Raw genomic sequence first — 16,500 nt, 5'->3', positions numbered from 1 at the left:
CAGGTGCTGGTGCACTGGGAATGACATTGGTGCTCCGTATACGTCAAAAATTGTGTGCACTCTAAATCAGTACCGAAACGCAGGGAGTGGTATAATGACCGTAACGGCATTTACATTTTGCAGCAAATGGTCTCGAAGGGGGCTGGCGGCCTATAGATCCAAGTACAACGGTCGGATGAAATTTTCGAATGCGGCAAGCAATTAACCCAAGTGTCAAAGGGCATTGCTGAACTGCAATTAAGTTGGTTTAACTCATTCCCATAATATTTACAAAATATCTCGTCTCTGACAATAACTGCCCATTCATTGAGACAAATCGATTACGCATAATCTTCACTGTTCATGTGTTAATTCTTGCGATAAGATGTAATCGCAAACATTTGGCGCTTCATCTTGAACCAAGACCGGTAAGCGCGCTCGTTCTTGTACGGTAGAATAAAGAACGCGAACATGCACCGACATGTGTGTAAACTACTGGAAGGTGACTGAAGATGAAGGACCTATTACCGTGCTAGTACTGTGTGTACTGTCAAAAAGAAGAAAAAAATAATACGGAAAGAAAGAATGCCCAGTGCCGAGATGTAACGATTCAAGCTTTATTTCTTTTTGACCTAGAATGCAACACCATTAGTTCCATGTGCTTTATATATGGGTAATGTTATGACACAACTCAGTATTTACCCGTTCATTACATGCACCAACCAGCCCAAATTATCGCTATGCTAGAGATTATGGACGCATCGCAGTGCATTGCTTTGCACTTCATTGCAGCACAGGGGTTAGCTATCCCCAGTAGCGAACGCTTTGGTTGACCTCCCTGCCTTTCTGCTTCTTGCATTCTCTCTCTCTTTGTATAAAAGGCACTAACTTGTGGGAGAGAAAGTGTTCTCTTTTCGAATTCAATTAATTGTCAAGCAATTATATTGCAGTTCCAGTAACTGTATCGACCGGGTCCCGGTCGAAGAAACCAACATCAGGCGTTTCAAGACAACAGTGAACTGTTATGTTTATTGCGCTGGGCATTTTATACCAGAGCGAGGGAAAGGGCGTAGTGGAAATAGGGGGCAAGGAAAGGCACGTGTCGTTCCAGCGTGCCAAGATAGCTTGCGCTCGTTGAACTGATACGATACAGTAACTAGAGCACAAATGCGAAAACGAAACCGATTCTGTTCGCGCTCACAGAGTGCGGCACCAGGGGGCAGCGCGCGTTGCGCGTCCGTTAGGAGTGGCAGACGGAGCTGCACATGTGTAGTCAGCCGGAATTTTTCGTGTCGTGTTGTAAAAGTTGTTATTTTGCCGTAAATATCTCTTGATTTGTACTCAAGAGTGAAGCAAGACTCCAAGGAAGAGAGATTGACGCATCGGGAGCGAAGAACAGAAACGATGGATGGTTACGCTGCTTGGGTCTCGGCACGTTCGAATTGGCAAAGTTCCGAATTTGTCGCTGTGTTTTGTACGCTTGTGCGCTCGTCATTTGCCGTCATCGCGCGGAGATATTTGCGCTGGATGTCTTTCACTTCGTGTACAAAACTCTGCACGCTGCGGCATCGAAGAAGTTGTCCTGTGTTTGGGTGCACGTATGCGCTTGGACACGGATATATCCTGCTTGCTCTCAACGGGTGTTCAACAGTCTACGCGCACTCGTAACTTGCTCATGAGGTAAGCCCATTTTAATCTTATTTGGTTTGCATAACGTAGGTGTTAGTGATGTGTGGTAAGCCGGTGTCGCGAACAGAAATATTGTTTCAAAAGACCACTATGCAACGTCTTAGGGCAAAACTGACGCATGAATGGGGAAAGGGATCACCCTATCTTTTCGGATCGATTCCAGTCGTAGCGCGATCGGCTCGATCGCAATTTCCGTGAGGTACTTCTAACCTTTTGCTCACTCGCGTTAAAAGCGTAGAATAAAACTGCGTTCAGTTGCGCACTGTATTGACGCTTGTATTGGCTTGAGAGCATACTGTATCCGATACAAGAACTTCTGTTAAAATACGGAAATAAACGTTCGAGGCAATAGCAGTCGTTCACTACCTGTGATCGTTACTTTCTTACTTTGGTGCACATTTTAATTGTGACCAGAAAAAAAAAGTTCTTTCCTCTGGCTGCTCTGCTGTGTTTCCTCGGTGCAACTTTTTGCAGTGCAGCAAGACGTGTTGCTTCGAATGATGTCTGGGCAGTCAAGGCATTCGTGTCAGTAAGCAAGCAGTAAACGGGGTATCAGTGCGAAAAAAATTGGACATACAAGAGAAGCGAATGGTATCATCATTGACTCTTTTATTTTACGAATAATTCAGTTGTATTACTAAAGCGGAGAGTGGATATGCATGAAAGTCAGATTGTATTGATACTCAGCAAAAACAAGGTAACTTATCATTACTAATCAATCCTTTTCTTTTACTGAAAGGCAAGTTGCTGTTGTGCTGGAGCTGAGAAGAGGTCTGCTGCCTGCAATGGGTCCATCTCTCTCAAGTTATCGCAGTATTGTAGCTCTCAAAGTGAGTGGATTTTTTTTTCTCTTAGCTATTTGCCACCTGAATCATGACTGCCACCTGTCACCTGAATCAAGCTGTGTAGGTGATCACTGTTAGTGACATTGGAGTGCTGGTGGACAAGCACTCCTTTATGATTGCAACGCATATGACAGAGTGTAGCTGTGGCAGTATGCAAAGGTGTTAATCTATAAGCCAAATTAGGTTCTTTGAGGTAATATGTTAATATATTGATGACATTGGATTGTGGTCTAGCAGGCAAAAATGCTAAACAAGGAGAAGTAATTTTAATTTGCACTTGGTAAGATGTGCAAGCAATTCAGGCTGTTACACATGAAATGGGACATTTGTAGATGTCTTCTACAATGCTGCAGTCCTGAATAGCTTCAGAGTTTAGTGATACCACTATAATTTCTCTGTAAAGCATGCAGCACAGTTTAGCATTGGGGGAGGCTGGCATCAACAGGCGTCTACTTACTTACTTAGTTAAATGGGGCTTAATGGCGCAAAAGCGGCTAAGGCTATGCTGCGCCAAACATGAGGTGTTTTAAAATCCAGTTAATGAGGGAAAAGGCTTTGTTAATAATCTATATTTTATGTAAAAATCCAGTGTCGTCTAGAAATTTACGAACGTCTCATAATGGGACTAGCGGATCATCACCTAAAATTAGAGCAGGGTGTAAAGGTATGTGTAGTTGATATAATTTGTGCAAAAGTGTTTGTCTGTGTGTTTCAGTCTGCGTACATGTGAGTAATATGTGCATAACTGTCTGTGGCTGTTGACATTTCTCGCATGTTGGTGTGTCTTCTTTCGTAAGTAAGTAATTGTGTGTGAGGTGTGTGTGCCCAATGCGTAGTCGGCATAAAACTACATTGATGAACCGCTCCTGATGGTAGCATGACTTCCACTCGCCAACTATGGGTTTCGTGAGATGTAGTTTGTTGTCAGCACAATGATCCCATTCGCGTTGCCATTTCGCCGTTAAGGCTTTTCTAATCGCGCGGATGCTATCTTTGTATGGAAGTGTTGTGTTTGTTATCTCTTTGTTCGCTGCCATCGATGCATATCTATCGGCTGCTTCGTTACCCGGTATCCCAACATGACTTGGTACCCAGCAGAAGTGGATTGATCTCCCATATTTGTTAAGTGCGACCATGTTTAGTATGTCCCCTAACAGGGGTTCACACTCAGATTTTAGGTTTAGAGCCTTCAGTGTACTTAAAGAATCAGTGTAAATGACTGTGTTTTTGTGCTTGCCAGTGATAATCTTTTTCACTACAACCCATAAAGCGTAAACTTCAGCAGTGAAAACAAGGGCATGTTTTGGTAGACGAATACTTCTTTCCCAATTTTCTGTTACGGCCCCTACACCCATGTGTTGTTTTGTTTTGGACCCATCAGTGTAGAATTGCATGTGATTTTGATATTGGTCCTGAAGAGCACGGAATTCTTGTATAATGTGGTTGTGAGGAGTGTTTCTTTTCCTTAAATGTGTTAATGTCCAGTCGCACAACTGCGTGAAATCGTACCACGGGGCCAACTGTTCTGGTTTCTTGGCAACCTGGAGGACTTCGTGGGGAATTTCATAATCCCGACACTATTGCTCATACTGCAGCACAAGTGGCCTAAACATGTTTGGTTTATTTCTGTAGTGTAAGCGTGAGTTGCACTCTGTGACGATGTTGTAGCATATGTGTTGCGGTGATGACTTGAATTCTGAGTACGTAAGGAAATGTGAGGAATGCTCTGCGCTGCTGTAATGAGGGTTCGTTACATTCAACATATAAACTTTGAATAGGTGACGTCTACTTACTGTGAAGTTCAAATGAGGTGTTACTGTTAGGGTGACTGTACATAATTTATGGTTTAATTTTAATCTTGTATGAGGCAGACTAGTTTACCCACTTCGTTAAACAATAGAGATGTAATATCTATGTATACAAGTATTACCCATTCATTTATGCCATTTGGACAATGGCAGAAATGCATGGGCAATACTTGTGTACATAGACATTACATCACTATTGTTTAACCAAGTGGTGCCCCTGCATGCTAAATTTTACAGGGCTATTATTAAGTAATGTCAACTTTTGTTGTAACATTAAGGCACCTTTTATATTATTACAGATTACCACCATTGTGTACCATCATAGTGTGATATTTACACTAAATGTATTTGACTTTGCTATAAAACCCTGCACAGTGGTGCATCATGAAATTTTTTTCTATAGTTTCTGGCCTCAGAATGCACTTCACGTTATATTCTTGTTTGCAACAAAACTATAATGCAGGTTTCTCTCCTTATATTTTGTGGCACTTCAAGCTGCGGCGAGCTAAACCACTGGGCACCAATACTGGAATCGTTACTGTGTGTGGAGCTGTCTTCAAACACACACAAGGACATAATTACTTTTTCAGCGCAAAACAATGGACACAAGAAAGACGACAGAACAAGGCGCTACTCTCAACTGACATCACTTTATTGCGTCCCTCCTTTGTAGACAGCAGAATCTAGAAGAACATGCGCTGTGAACACCATGTGCAGGAACCACCAACATCTGATCACAAGAGCACACTCATAGGACAGAATCCAAAAAGAAACATATTGAGCACTGTACAAAATTAAAGAAAGCACACTAATGCACTGTGACCCCAATGACTGTATGAAGAAAGCTTCCGATAACTCTCTGGCGATGGTATCACGGCTCTTTTTCAAAATCGTAGTATCACGAAACATTGCGAACATAAGCGATCCATACCAACAGGCACAGGTTCCCATTTGGCTCAACATTGTAAAATATGGAAGTGCAAAGCCATGTTTCGTGATACTATGATTTTGAAAAAGTGCTGTGATACCACCGCCCGAGAGTTATCGGAAGCTTTCTTCATACAGTCATTGGGGTCACAGTGCATTAGTGTGCCTTCTTTAACCTTGTGCGGTGCTCAATATGGTTTTTTGGATCCCGTCGCATGAGTGCGCTCTTGTGATCGGTTGCTGGTGGTCCCTGCACATGGTGCTCACTGCACATGTTCTTCTAGATTCTACTATCTATAAAGGAGTGACGCAATAAAGTGATGTCAGTTGAGAGTAGCGCCTTGTGCTGGTCGTCTTTCTTGTGTCCATTGTTTTGCGCTAAAGTATTTATGGATTCGCACCAACTAGCCCGCCAATGCATTGTGTTGAACGCAAAGAAATGCTGCTTTGCCTTCTTTGACTGTGTTGCGGGCACTTCTGAAGTACTGTCTGTCCAATAACCTTGGTGGCATGGAAGTGCCGTCCACTTCTATGCGTTGCTTTCTGTTTCATTGTGGCATCACATCACATTATATTCATAATGTGTATGTACTTTTTCTAAGAGACCCATATTCCTATCCTTGTGTTATATTTGCTGTCGCATTATTTATGTGCAAATGACCAGTGCTCCAAGTTCCATTTTATCGCAAAGTAAACTACTGGTACCTAAACAGTTCTGTATATCAGAAAACCAAAGCCGAACTGCCGAACACTATCAAGCAGCAGCCTTAGTACAGTGTCAAGTAGTCAGATTTTATTGGTTATGCAGAGGCGCACAGCGTACCTCTTTATTACTTGCTGAACAATTAAGCTGTGGGAAAACTGAGTATTTATGTAGCTTCAACCACATGCTATTGGCCATTGTTCCTGCCCTCAGCAAATGTGGAAGATTATCATGGCATTCCTTTTTCTAACTCTTTTTCCTTATTACAGTGGGATTACTGCATGTGTAAGTAGGAAACGGATCACATAGGCAATCAAAAGCCAGCAATGTGTAAACTTGGAACATTGATTGTACAGTTTGATGACCCAGAATAAGTAGAAATACACCATAAATGATTGACGATTAACTTTTACTTGACACAGGGCTAGAGCATGCAGTAAGCATACTGTATGCTCATACGGTGTCACATCAATTTAAATTTTAGTGTAGCTTTACATTGTACGCTTCTATTGTTGCATTCTGTCAGAGGGATGGTAATGTTTCGTGTGTCTAGCAACTTGACTGTCTATATACAGTTGTAAAAATGTGCGAAATGTATTTTTTAATGATTTGATAGAATGTGTAGAACAATAAAGCCATACAATCAACGTACAGTGATGTGACTTTCTCTGCACATGTTGCAGGTTCAAAAAAGTATGGTGGAAGCTGTTGCCAAGGTTCCGACCAGAAAAGACAGCCAGTATAAAAGGGTCCACACCACTGATCTCTACTACAGGGCATGGACAGCACATCGAGCACCCTCGACTGAAGCCAACCTTGTCCCGGAAGTTGGTGCTTCACAACTTTGTGGCAGCACTTCGTTTGCATGGGTGTGTGGCATTTCTTCCCCTAACATGCCTGCCTGATGTGCCATAAGCTACCCAAGCAGTGTTTCGAGGTGTCCAGAATTTTTCCATTGCAGTGTCTACAGTGTAGCTAACATAAATGGCGTGCAATGGAAACACTGGTAAATGAGAAAAAACTTGATGTAAGAGAACACTATCGTATACGGGTTCAGATTGTCATAAAAGCGCGTACCAGACATGTAGAGACCTCCTAAAATGTGAAAAGCCACAAAGAAAAGTTTTTCGGCAGCAATATTATCTGATCGCACGCACTAGTTAGTCCACCATATAAATATGCCCTGCTTCCAGGACAAGCGCCTGCATGACACCGCATTTCCACTGGCTTCACCTGCATCCGGTGCGGTGTGCTGCATCCAGCAAAACATTAGAAATCACTGGTGCACAGTGTTTTCTGTCCCCTTTCTCGACACCTACTGAACACATGGTAAACTGTTTCCAAAGCAAAAAAACAGAGGGAAAGGGCTCTGAACACATTGCATTTTGAAGTGGCTGGTACTGGGTAACGCAAGTACTGTGGCATAGTATATTTGCACCAGGCAACCTGTGCGCCCAAAAAGGCTGCTGTTTACTTGCAAATGGCCAACGTATTGTGAGCATGTTGAAGTTCTTTTTTTATTCTCATCTGGAGAAGAAGCCTTGGAAGCATGAAACACTTCACAAAACCAGCTTCAATATATTGTGTCTGCATCACAATTTCATGGCTGCATGAGTGAACCCTCTGGTTAACATGTAAGAGTGTTCATGATGTTTGCCATGCATTATCCACTTTATTTACAGGTCAACCCTATCTTGAGATTTAAGCTGATGTTGTGTTTAGAGAAATTATGGCCGAGAGCCAGCTTTTGAGAATACAGATTGAGCTCGACAGATTAAACACCAGAACAAGTCGTTGAGGATTTCAGATCAAGAATCTTCAAAGGCCAGTTCATTTAGTGGTGTTAATATTCTGCTCAAAGTTGTTGATTGTTACGTTCGTATGGTGCCCAAGCATTGCGGTAACAACTTCACTTGGAGTACATAGCAAGGGTGTATTCGACATAAGCTGCTGGCTTTTTTTCCGTTTTCAAAAACTGGTTTCTTGTTCAGTTCAAATATTCAAATTTTGCATTGTTTATTAGGTGTTGTGTTCTGTTTCCTTTTCCTGCAGCTTCTTAGTTAAACATCTGAATAGTGAACACAACTTGACCTTTTGCTTGATTTTCTAGATTACCACCCTCGATGCAAAACAATTTCACTTCAAAACTGCTTGTACCGTACTGAAAGAATAACTTGAAGCAGCCATAGCCACCAATAACGCAAGAGATGATTATGAAAATTTTAATATTGTTTTTTGATCTACAGGGTGTCTTAACTATCGTGCACCAAGATTTAGAAATATGTAAATGCGATGTAACTAGACAAAATGAAGGTAATGTTGTTTGCCGTCGCTTTGAGATACTCTGATTATATTTTGCATTCTGCCTAATTACATAATTCTTAATTTGTTAATAAATATCTCAAATAATTAAATGAAATGTGTCAATAAAAAGTTGTACAGCAATATGAAAGCCTCCTTATACACTTTTTTGTTACTGTTACTCATTGTGTGCTACATAAAAGTGTTTTTCCAAGGAATAAACCTGCGAATACACATAAAGTGTCTTGAGTGGCCAGTCATGTGTCAGTTTTGTGGTGCAAAGCCACGAATACACCTTAAATGGGTTCTTTTAAGAAAAAGACTTGGCTCAGATAATTATCCTTTTTTATGCAGCCTGTGGAGACAAGGTTTCTTAGACATGGCCATGGCCCTCAAGGAAGATGCCGAGGCCACAGGCAGTTCCTCCAGTGACCGTGAAAAGGTCCCCTGGGGCACAAGTCTAATTTGGTACCCCTACCTTTCTCCTGCAGCTTTTCTGTCTACTTAGCTAACCAGGTGCGTCAATGATGGCAAAGGGAAAAAAGAATCAACAGCTTCAAACGTAGAACTTGCTCAAGCTCAAAGCATTTTTGGTGTGAAGTTTTTCCCTTATCATTTATCAAAAAAACGGGTAATAAGTGTATGATATGGTCTTCATACGGACACCTCTTTCCGACAGAGAATTAGCAATAAAAAAAGCAGCTTATGAAGGCTTGAATATTAGCTAGGATGGTGTGGCATAAATAGGATAATGATTATGAATGTTTCTGGTAAAGGTAGTGGTAGTAGAGTGAATAATCAGTTTATATATAGATTAAAAGACATTTCGTTCCAATGCCAGAATTTTAAATCATCCCAAATAATTCTTGCGTTTGATAGTCTATGCGCATTGAGTGGCAGTGCTTCTTGCTGACATCATTCTTATGCTGCATAATTCACCTGTTTAATTTCCCTATTTCTCCCTTTCAAGCAACTTTACATTCATCATAACATACCTTGTATGTTATGATGAATGTAAAGTGATAAGTGATGAATGGAATGTGATGAATGTAAATGTGATAAATGTGAAATGTAATCTCATCAGCAAGTTCCATAAACTTGCTGATGAGATTAGGGGGCGGCGTGCACCCCAGGCTTAGATATGCATTCAAGAGCCTAATATCTTGCAAATGTTAGAAATACTCCTGCTAAGCAAGTTCTTGGTGTCATACAAGGTTATTTGCGAATACGAATTTGCCTAAATTTAGAAAACAGTCAATCTAAAACATGTCAAGCAATATCGCTGACAGTACACACACATTCCAATGGAACTAAATACAAATAAATATAGCACCAAATGCAGAATCATTGGCATGATGCCATCCTTTCAGTGGAATAAAATCTGTCCTGCATTGTAAATCTGGAATCCTTTATAATCCAGACTACTAAATGCCTCATGGGGGTTGTGACGTAAAATATGCGTGTATTTATTCCTCGTTTCTTTACTTTAAGACCCGATAATGCTTAAACAGCAGTGAAAGAACTGAGATCACGGTACTTAATACTTTATATTGCTCCAGAAATCCGTTTTTCTGCCGATCGCAGCACTTGACACTACCAATTTTTGACAGAAAATGTGAGACAGAAGGCACATAACACTTAACGTGGTGCTATTCACTTTGATTGTTTGGGAACAAAACTCATAATGTACATGTTATGGCCCTACGTGTCATTGCCTTTGAACAACAAAAAGGTAGGGGGTTTGCGTTTTGCAAAACTGCATGGAGGTTTTTACTGTGTGCAATTAAAATTAGAAACCTTCTCAGCTGATACTAAATGCATTCTCCACAGCTTTAGGTTATACAGGTGCACTACTTTACACAGAACACACTCTTTTACCTCATCACTGCCCGCACTCTTAGGCAAAGTTACCCCCTTTGGAGTGCCCCTTCTGCCACACAACGATAATCGTCATCTGCCTTGTTGCGTTTCCTTTCTTTAACGCTGTGAGCCCTGTAATTTCCAGTAACGAACGGCATGCGCATTATCAGCATGATAGCATTCCCGAAAGGAAAGGAGCGGCCGTGGCGTTTTAAAGAAAGGAAACACATCAAGGCAGATAATGATTATTGTTGTGTGGCAGAAGGGGCATTCCAAAGGGTGTAACTGCCTAAGAGTGCAGGTGGTGATTCAGATTCTTCAAAGGTGTTTCATTGTATGGGATGGCACATCGCTCTTCACTTATTTGCAGAATATTGCATTCCAATTGTGTCATATGAGATGAATCCATTAGAGAGCTTTAACTTGCCCTAAATTTATTACAGCTCTGTACTGGTAAACTGGCAGCAGCTTGCAGTGCTTGTGGAAAAACAATTGTAACTGCCATATTATATGTAACTGCTAGTGCACAGGCATCGGCAGCAGCAATGGTTAGGGTACACTTGTTTCTTCTGTTCTGGGGTACGCATCCTCCACGAGAAAGTAGTTTTTTTCGTCTTCCTCTTCTACCACATTGGAATGTGAAATGGGGTGTAATTTGTAGGGTATACTCTTGCATAAACTTCATGAGCATTTATTCTTGTCTGTGCCACAGATCATTGTTGCTACCACTATAAAAGCAGTTTACAGCACCCGTAGAGAACAATCTGTGAATCTTCAATGAGCAGTAAGGATAATGAATAATCGAATAATTTTTAGTAATTTTCAACAAATTTAGCACTCTTTGCTTTCCACTGTGGTGTTTTTCAAACTGTAATGTTGGCACAAGGTTTGTCTGCAGGATGTCATTTTGTGTGAATGAGTGCACTTGTGCGCATAACACCTCAGCGTCAACATTCTGCTGCACAGAATGTCATTAGCTTTCGTATGCATTGGTCACTATCGGCTGCTCCTTTGTTAGTTGGAATGTAGCATTTATGTAAAGCACATTTGATGTTCTAACAAAAAGCATTGTGCCCTCTTATCTTCTAATTCTCTTACTTGATGCCTAGTGCTATAATAGCATGGTTGACACCATGAGAGTCAGTGTGGTGTATAATTGTGTCTGGTGGGGTGGGGGGTGTACATTAACTTAAGCAACTTTTCTAGACGACTTGAATCAATATTGTGGAATGCTGGTTTTTTTTTTTTCAATCACTGTTACCAAGTTTCACTTTGCTTGTGGCAACAAGTTTAATGTAGTTCGCTAGCACTCCTGCCAACACATATAATGTGCAGGCATCTGTGTTGAAAAAAAGACCAGCTAATGGTTTGCGAGGAGCTAAGGTCCATTCAGACCATTAAATTTTGAGCTTACACCGGTGGAAATAACTGGTGAATGAAAGCAAACCCACGAGAACTGACCATAATATTTTCTTTCAATATAATAATGATGAAGCTTTGAACTGCATATGAACTGACTTGTTTAAAAAATGACCCATTTCCTTGTTCAAGTAAGACAAAGGTTCCACAGGAAGACAGAAACTTGCAGCCGTCAACAGCAGCATGAATATAAACAGCGCTCGACGTTTTGCAATCTTGCACCTGGTTATCATATTGTCCATCCCATTTTTTTCCACAGGCTGTTCTTTACTGTTTTATGGTCATACCCAGTTTAATTTTAATGTCCCTATTTTTTAATATTTCGTTAATATATCTTCATCGGCTTTTAACAAAATATATATTCGTAATGTGCCTTCATTTACCATTTACAGTGATCTTAACCAGATGCATCTTGATACAAAATTTATTTTCCTTAATTCTTCGTTTTCCTTTTCCAAAAGTGTAAACTGTTTATCTTGATACCTATTTTGTCTTCTCGGAAGATTAGGTCTACTGGATTAATGACTGCTTACATGTGTACATCATTTTCTGTTTTGGTCACCCCTACTCTTTGCAAGAACTGACAGTAGTGCTCATACCCGCTCCATCACAATCACCACTGCTAAGCACACCCTTCCTTCCTTTATTTTAACACTTTGGCTTCTCTTGACCTATTATATGCACCAGTTTCTTCTCCCCCAATGAGGCTAGGGGCCACTGAGCTATGCACAATCCAAAACAACACAGCCAAGGAAAACATTTGCTACCCTAATGACAAGCACCTATGTCGAAATGTTGGCTATAGCAACATCCCTTGTTCCAACAATGTTGGTCTACTTACATGTTTTTCTAGCACAGAAGTTACTGCTTTGTCGTGTTCTGTGATTATACTTTTTTGCCGCTTTCTTTAGGATGGATATTCACGAATACTATTTGTTTCTCCTAACAGCAGCAAGTTTATCCTTGCAAGCATTTTGGGTCAAGAACAACTTTCACCAGGAAGAAGTGCAAGACGAGTGATTGAAGAAAATAAAGTTGCTTCTGTGATCTAAGAACTTGAGGACTGTAATGTTGCACCTTTGTGTACATATGCTACGCAGTGCATTCATATCACAAAGTGCAAACTGTTTTATCTCTGCAGCCATGTCAGTGTGTTGGCAAGACAATTTTCTCAATGGTGACCTGCTGCTTTGTCTATGAGCTGCCTTCATGACATTTGCATTAAAGGCGATGTACTATCGTGGACAAAAGTACCCTGGAAGTGCGAGCGTTGACCAAATTGCATTTCTGTTCAAGACCGCTGAAAACAGTGGGTCACGTATGCACATTCCGAACGCAGATGGTAGCACGACTGATCCCAGCAAATAGTGCACCCTAAAATTCGGTCGACTCTCACACGTCCTGGGCAATTTTGTCCCCGATGGCACATTCTTTGAACAATGGATATGCTCTGCAAGATGAAATACGGGAAGCACCTGTACTTTAACGGATATAGTACAGATTTAGCATACGGAGTCTTTCGTTTTCTGAATACGGCAAGCACCTGTATTTTAACGGTTATAGTACAAATTCAGCATACAGTGTGTTCCGTTTTCTGAATACGAGAAGCACCGTACTTTAACGGTTATAGTACAGATTCAGAATACAGAGTCTTCCGTTTTCTAGATACAGAAGCACTCGTATCTTGTATTACGGTCTCTCTTTTACAGTTGTCCGTTCTACGGAAATGACCGTTCTTAATTTACGGAAGAGTGTTCGGTCACAAATTACCAGCAAATTTTCTGTAAAGTAAGGAAAATTTTTTTTACAGTGCAGCACTTACTTCCGACGAGCGAACCCTTTTTCAGAGCTGCCTTCATGTACTTCGCATATCTTTTTCATATCTCCAGCCCTAAATGCGAAAGAATGTCGCTTAAGTGCTCCTTCTAAAACTGTTGCCTGTGAAACTTTTGTCTTCGCACGTTTTTATATAAAGCGATCATTTTCGGCCTGGCTGCCACTTGGGCTCATTTACTCACAGCCTTGCTCGCCGAAGTGTTGAAAGACCTCACGACTGTTTAGAACTATAGAGTTTCATGCAGTAATTATGAAAGGAAACTCCGGCACTGCGATCGTTCAGCCACCATGGGAATGATGGAGACGTACACGAATTTGTCTCATGTTCGTACTTATATATATTCAGATGTTCTTGTGGCTTTGTTTATTTGCGCTATATCTATCTCCATTCTCTTAAGCTTCAAAGCGATATATACTTCTTCAAGTAAAGAATACTGTGCGAATACGCGCAATCGCTACTATTTGCAGCGGATCAACCTGTCGAGGTGGCGAAATTGTACCGCGCGAAGCGCCTCAGCACGCTGGCTTTCCCGCAAGAAACTCCTCAGGGCATTCTATGCCGCTTGTCGATGCGTGCGTTCGGGGCGTAATGGTTTCAATATAGGGCTCCTTTGCTAGCGCTCCTGTGATCGAATTCTGCCGTCGGACAATCGCAATAATATTTATTTATTTAACTGAGACACAATAATATGTTGGAAATGACGACTTTAGAAAAACGCGCAGCCGTTTGAATTAAAAAGGACGAATTTAGGCAAATCGATGTACTGCCCATAATTGCCATACTTGCTGAAGTGCCCTAATTTCAGCTCCCGTAGACACTAGCGCCAGAGTTGCGTCTCGTAATTATTGCATGAAACTATGTTTCGAACGAATACCTCATATGGTTCTCGCCGTAAGGCGTAACGTACAAATTGTAGAGGTGCCTTGCAAGCACTGAACACATTATTTTAGATGATTCGTCACTGTTGACACGAAGTGCGCGCCTAAGAGCATCGAGCTCCACATCTGTCGACGTTCTATGGTTAGAATGACTGAAATTTTATGGACGGCCTTACGAGGCCACTTTTCAGCCACTGTAGCACAATGCACGACGAGAATTTCACTGGTGATCGATATGCGCACGAAGAGGGCGTGCAGAAGCCCATCCCCCTGTCAAGAACAGATGGCGCCAAGGGGAAATGTACGCAGTTGCCATCATAGACGTACGTATCGCCTTGAACTTCCACTTCGACTACGACCCCCCCTCCCCCCCCCCCCCCCCAATCTCGACTATCCGGTACCTAGAGAACATTCCGTTCCAGACTGTGACTTGGCTTAGCTTTGCCAAATCCTTTGCATCGGCATTGAAATGGCCGGCAGTGCTGCTTGTGACAACAGCGGCAGCGAGTAAACTACCGAATATATTCTTTGACGCTGTCCAAGGCACAGCGCACACATGCGGGCGCTGGCGACGACGTTGGCCCATCGCGACGACCAGCCACCCTCGGAGCCGGCAATCCTGGAATGCCGGGCTGAGTGAGTGAAGGGCTTATATGGATGAAATTGTAAATGTTGGTATCTATTGAGTCGCCCGTGCCTCCACAAGTATAATGCATTGCCGAATATTCAAAGGATGATAACATAAGGTGATACGAAAAAGCGTTCCGGCAATAAAGCACATTTTGTAAACACATTGAAATGCTCAAAAAAAAAAAAAGAACGCAACAAACTGGCACATTGTTCGCATTCTGCAAATAAACTAAGACCAATCAATCGATTGAATTAAATAAAACAAAACTAAATAAACAAGCACGCAAGGACAAAGTAAGTGTGGGTACAGATACTTTCAGTAAAGAAAGTGTCACTTTCAGTAAAGAAGGTTATTAAAGGTTTCAGATGCATCGCTATTTAATAATTCGTTAGCCCATAGTCCAAGCAACATTTCTATGCAGCTCTAACGTCTGTTGCAATTGTGACTCTTGACGATTGTCATTTCAGCGTTGAATGCCGGCCTATACGGCCGACGCACCATAAGTTACCTCAATGCTCTAATAAAGTATCCACGTTTGAGTGGCCTATCAGAGAGGCGTGGATATTCCCGGGCGTTCCGCCCCTTCGTCACATTTATATGGCGCGTTTCGTTTCTTTCTTCCCTATTCATTCCCCCTTTGTTCGCACTTCACCTCCCTCCAGTACCATGTAGCAAACTATATAGAAGCTTTTCTTTCGGTTTACCTTAATGGATTTACCATTAATTTTCTCTCTTTCTACTCAATATTTCTTTTTCTATCTCGCTTCTATTATTATTAGCCCGGAAGACTTGTACCACATGAATGTTTAAACAAAGCAATTAGGAATTAAAAAACGGGAGTGGGAGAGAGGATTCTGATAGAAAACACTTTAAGGCCGGATAGATGCCTATATGGCGCAGTCGTCTTGCTCTTGAATCAGTTTCAACATCGAACCCTTCCTTCGCATGTACCGAATCAATTTGTACGTTATAAGGCTCTGACGAACCAGTGGCCAACGGAATAGTGGAAGAAGATTATGATCTTTGTTGGCACCAAGGAACAACAATGTTATGTGGCAACGTGGAACTCTTTTCACGCATGAAATGCAGGCCGCACGTGATTCGTGCCTTAACAAGGAAGTGAATGCAAGCTGCTTATATTTATAAGCCTAAGCTGCACGACATGAGGTCTGTTTTCCGAACTGTCTAGCACCTTTCACCAATCTAGTTGCAATTCTTAGGCCGTTCTTCTCACATCACAGGGTTGTTTCAAACGGCTCAAGCAACATTTAGTGTGAAGCAGCTCCAACATTACACGGCATTATGGCCGCAAACGTTTGTACCCTTCTTTTATTGGGAGGAGGGGTGAGGAGCATAGCTCCACCCCTCAGCAGTATTAGCTTTCTTCACAGCTCAGCAGTTTAGAGAACGATTCTGTTTCGCATTGTCAGCAGGATGCGGCGCAGACCAGTCGCCATGGTTCCTCCTGCCCACAGTACAGACGCGTCGCTGCGCTTTAGAAATCTTAATAGGGTATGTGGTGCTGCAGCTTCAAAGAAAACGTTACGGCTTTTTGCACTACCCTCTTGCACATGTATTTTTTTCCTGCGTAAACATATAATTCATTTGTATACAATGTATATG

General features: G+C 41.7%; 1 protein-coding gene across 4 annotated transcripts; it reads left to right on the top strand.

Annotated features, from left to right (window-relative positions):
• Positions 1–1,228: 1,228 nt before the first annotated feature.
• On the top strand, positions 1,229–12,586 carry LOC126536707 (uncharacterized). Of its 4 annotated transcripts, none has more exons than XR_008613669.2 (5): positions 1,229–1,659; positions 2,408–2,498; positions 6,635–6,820; positions 8,607–8,768; positions 12,484–12,586. XR_008613669.2 is itself a non-coding variant. In XM_055073863.2 (5 exons), exons 1-4 carry the CDS (start codon positions 1,388–1,390, stop codon positions 8,682–8,684), a joined length of 627 nt encoding a protein of 208 aa, XP_054929838.1. In that variant the 5' UTR covers positions 1,229–1,387; the 3' UTR covers positions 8,685–8,720; positions 12,484–12,586. The 4 variants fall into 4 exon arrangements, 2 of the variants coding, with proteins under 2 accessions (XP_054929838.1, XP_054929837.1); XR_008613668.2 differs by having other exon boundaries at positions 12,481–12,586; XM_055073863.2 differs by having other exon boundaries at positions 8,607–8,720.
• Positions 12,587–16,500: the final 3,914 nt, after the last annotated feature.

This window comes from Dermacentor andersoni, chromosome 4 (genome assembly GCF_023375885.2).
Source record: "Dermacentor andersoni chromosome 4, qqDerAnde1_hic_scaffold, whole genome shotgun sequence".
Taxonomy (NCBI): domain Eukaryota; kingdom Metazoa; phylum Arthropoda; class Arachnida; order Ixodida; family Ixodidae; genus Dermacentor; species Dermacentor andersoni.
Note: the sequence above shows the minus strand (reverse complement) of the source record. Positions and strands in the feature narration are given on the sequence as shown.